The sequence below is a fragment of the Zingiber officinale genome, chromosome 8B (genome assembly GCF_018446385.1).
Source record: "Zingiber officinale cultivar Zhangliang chromosome 8B, Zo_v1.1, whole genome shotgun sequence".
Taxonomy (NCBI): domain Eukaryota; kingdom Viridiplantae; phylum Streptophyta; class Magnoliopsida; order Zingiberales; family Zingiberaceae; genus Zingiber; species Zingiber officinale.
In genome coordinates, this window is record NC_056001.1 from 22,027,767 (window position 1) to 22,030,683 (window position 2,917).

Consider the following 2,917-nt stretch of genomic DNA (forward strand, 5'->3'; position numbering starts at 1 on the left):
TTCATAATTTAACATGCCTTTAATTTTTGTTCAATCAATAATGCCATAACAATTGTAAGTTGCCTAGGTGATAATGTTTTTAAATCCTAAACAGAGAAGAGTAGGATATTTAAGTAGCACGTTGGAGATGGATTAGAATTGGATCTACTTTTTTCCTGAGGAGCAATGATTCAAATGAACGAGAAGAACGAAAACTTGACTTCAAATTTAACATTGATATTATAAAGAAAGGATGTAGCTACTCGTTATTATGGCGTTGTGGTACTTCAAAATTTGACACAAGCTAAATTAACTTTTTGTCAGTCTGTTTCTAGTAAGTCGATTCTTATGAATAAATATTTAAGATTTATCCTATTATATACCTAACATTTATATATTTATATTTACATGAAAAAGATTGTTAGTATAACGGATATACCTTTAGAAAAATTCTCATCACAAACACAAGCCGTTGGCATCTCATTATCTGCCATTCACTTGATATGACAGGAAATGAATTCTTTATAAGAACTTTCTCGCTAGATTTTCTACTCGAAGATTATTTTAATTTATATAAACTATTCTGCGAAACAACTGGATTTTGAATGCGTTGGGCCAATGATAGACAACAAAACTTTAGATTTTTACCCACACAGATACAGGAATGGAACTCTGGTCGCAAAACTCACAAACCAACCGAGAGAATTCACAGAAGAAAATGGATTCATTCATGATTCAAAAGGAAGGCGACGCTATCGTCGTTTGGGAAGTTGCAGAGGCAGAAAGGGACGCAGAGTTGGTCACTTCATCGTCGTCATCACTGTCATCATCTCTATCTCCACTGCATGTTCCGGGCAATACTTGTGTCGCTTGCTGCTTCGGAGACCTCGACTCCGATGGGTAGTGTCTTGCCACCGGCGCATAGACTCCGCCGGGAGGAGCACAAGAACCACCCGTAGGCGGCTGCGGCGGCGGGACCAAAATGCCACCGACCAACACAATCTGCGGCGCCGGGGTGCTGCTGGTGCTGCTGGTGCTCTGAGCTGCCATGCCTGATCGTCTATTGTGCAGTCGGTATTTCTGAACAATACGAAGGAACTTATCAATCTCTTGGAAAATTTCACAGTTGTCGGTCTATATAAAAAACTTGGATGCAGAGAATCTCTCTCCATCAAGGACTTGAATGGTTTGTACGATCACTGGGTCCGCCGAGATTATTGCGGTCCACGCATAAACAATATCTGGAATCTATCGATCTGGATGCTAATCCATGAACCTAATACGCCAATTGGGAGCTCTCAGCCTTATCACAGTTGGTCACATTCTAGAGAACTACTACTCTTGGCACTAACCAAGCTATTCGGCCATGAATAAAAGATGGTTTGTGAATGGCGGCAACTAACCTTTTGTGGAAGAATCAAAGTAGAGCACGAAGTATGGTGGAATAAACAAGAAGAATCAGAGCTCCATGAGGAATTCAATTAATTTGTTGGTAACAAGTTATCCTTAATTGGGTAGATAACAGCTAAAGAGATCTTTGTCTTCAAGCAAAAACAAACATCAAGCTTCATGAGGAATCATTCATGGCGAGAATCCGATTCTTTGCTTGCGTGATATGATAAAAAAAAAAGGAAAGAAAAGTGGTGTCCAAATTACCTGCAAATGGCTCTTGACTTCGTCGTTGGTGAGCCCATTCACCTTCATCAGCTCGCGGATCTGCTTCGGGGTTGCAACTGAGATGAATTAATTGAATCCAAAATTTAGAATTTTGTCTTGAAATGAGGCGTGAGGATGAAAGATGTGGATTGTGGGGGTTACCATGGGCACCACCGAGCAGTTGAAGGGCGTCGACGAAGCGGTGGTGGAGCTCCGGCGACCAGCAGCGTCTGGTTTTTCGATTGGTCTGAGATTGCCTTTCCTTCTCCTTGTCTCCTCTGGTGCTACCGTTTTCGCCGCATCCTCGGCTACCACTGGCGCTAGTTGTAGAACTAGCGGCCGCTGCTGTCGACGCCACCGGCGGAGGGGCAGCGTGCTTCTCTCGCTCAAAAGGTTTGAAAGCGCCGCCCATCTTCTTCAGGTTCACAGCTATGGGCTTCACCGGCGGTTCCTGCAATCCAGCAACAAATGAAAACCTACACAAAGAGAGGGGGAAAACTCAATGAATCAGCTCACCACTCTCGGGCCAGTGTCGGCGCACTGATTCCATAGATGGACAGATCTTAGCCAGTCCGGCTTCGCATCAGAGCCGCTGGCCGCCTGCTCACCTCTCTCCACCTCCTCCTCCGCCGTCGACGCTAAGCTCGGTTTCAGAGGGATGAACTCTGCCAATACCGGCTCATTACCGCTCAATAACCTCTCCTCCTCACACATCTGCTCCTCCACGCTCTCGATCGCTGCACCGTCACCGCCATTTCACGAATCGAACACAAGAAATAACCAAAAATCGGACCGGAAGAAGAAGAAGAAGAAGAAGAGGATTCGAACCTTGCGTGACGAGTTGAAGGCAAAGCGGCAGCTCTCTCTGGAAGACCTCGATCTTCTTGCGCTCCTCCTCGAGCGCGCGGATGTAGTCATGGCGGAACCGCTGCCCGCGCTCGACCATCTCCATCTCGATCTGGGCGAATCCTCTCCGGCGATTTGGTCTTCGATGGGTGGCTTGGAATCCAAGAAAGGATCGAAGAAGAGGAGAGAGCAAGTGAGGGATCGGGGGCGGGTCGTCGCGTAGAAATAAAAACCGAATCTTTTCTGATAAAGGATGAGGGATCGGATCGGATTGGTTTGGAAGGTGGGGTTGCGGCGGTGGGTAGACTCGCGAGATGTTGCAAATAAATAAACATTAAATGGGTTAATAGAGAAGGGTGCCAAATGGGTATGCGAGTTGCAGGTCGAAATGCGATTTCGTAGCGTTGTGTGTGTTGGCGCCGGTGCTGACGTTGGT

At 45.8% G+C, this 2,917-nt stretch overlaps 1 protein-coding gene across 1 annotated transcript; it reads right to left on the reverse strand.

Moving 5' to 3' along the window:
• Positions 1-601: 601 nt before the first annotated feature.
• LOC122017704 (transcription factor NIGT1-like) lies at positions 602-2,716 on the reverse strand. Its single transcript, XM_042575376.1, has 5 exons — positions 2,464-2,716; positions 2,152-2,372; positions 1,798-2,086; positions 1,636-1,712; positions 602-1,059 (listed from the first exon to the last, which is right to left on the reverse strand). Exons 1-5 carry the CDS (start codon positions 2,585-2,587, stop codon positions 715-717), a joined length of 1,056 nt encoding a protein of 351 aa, XP_042431310.1. The 5' UTR covers positions 2,588-2,716; the 3' UTR covers positions 602-714.
• Between the last annotated feature and the right edge of the window lie 201 nt (positions 2,717-2,917).

What these genes read in the sequence shown, in the direction of transcription:
- LOC122017704 (XM_042575376.1), bottom strand. Translation starts at nt 2,587, where the DNA reads ATGGAGATGGTCGAGCGCGGGCAGCGGTTCCGCCATGACTACATCCGC. An exon ending in CCGACACTGGCCCGAGAGTG is followed by an intron (nt 2,087 to 2,151) that starts GTGAGCTGATTC and finishes GCTGGATTGCAG; the next exon opens with GAACCGCCGGTGAAGCCCAT. An exon ending in AAGTCAAGAGCCATTTGCAG is followed by an intron (nt 1,060 to 1,635) that starts GTAATTTGGACA and finishes CGTATTGTTCAG; the next exon opens with AAATACCGACTGCACAATAG.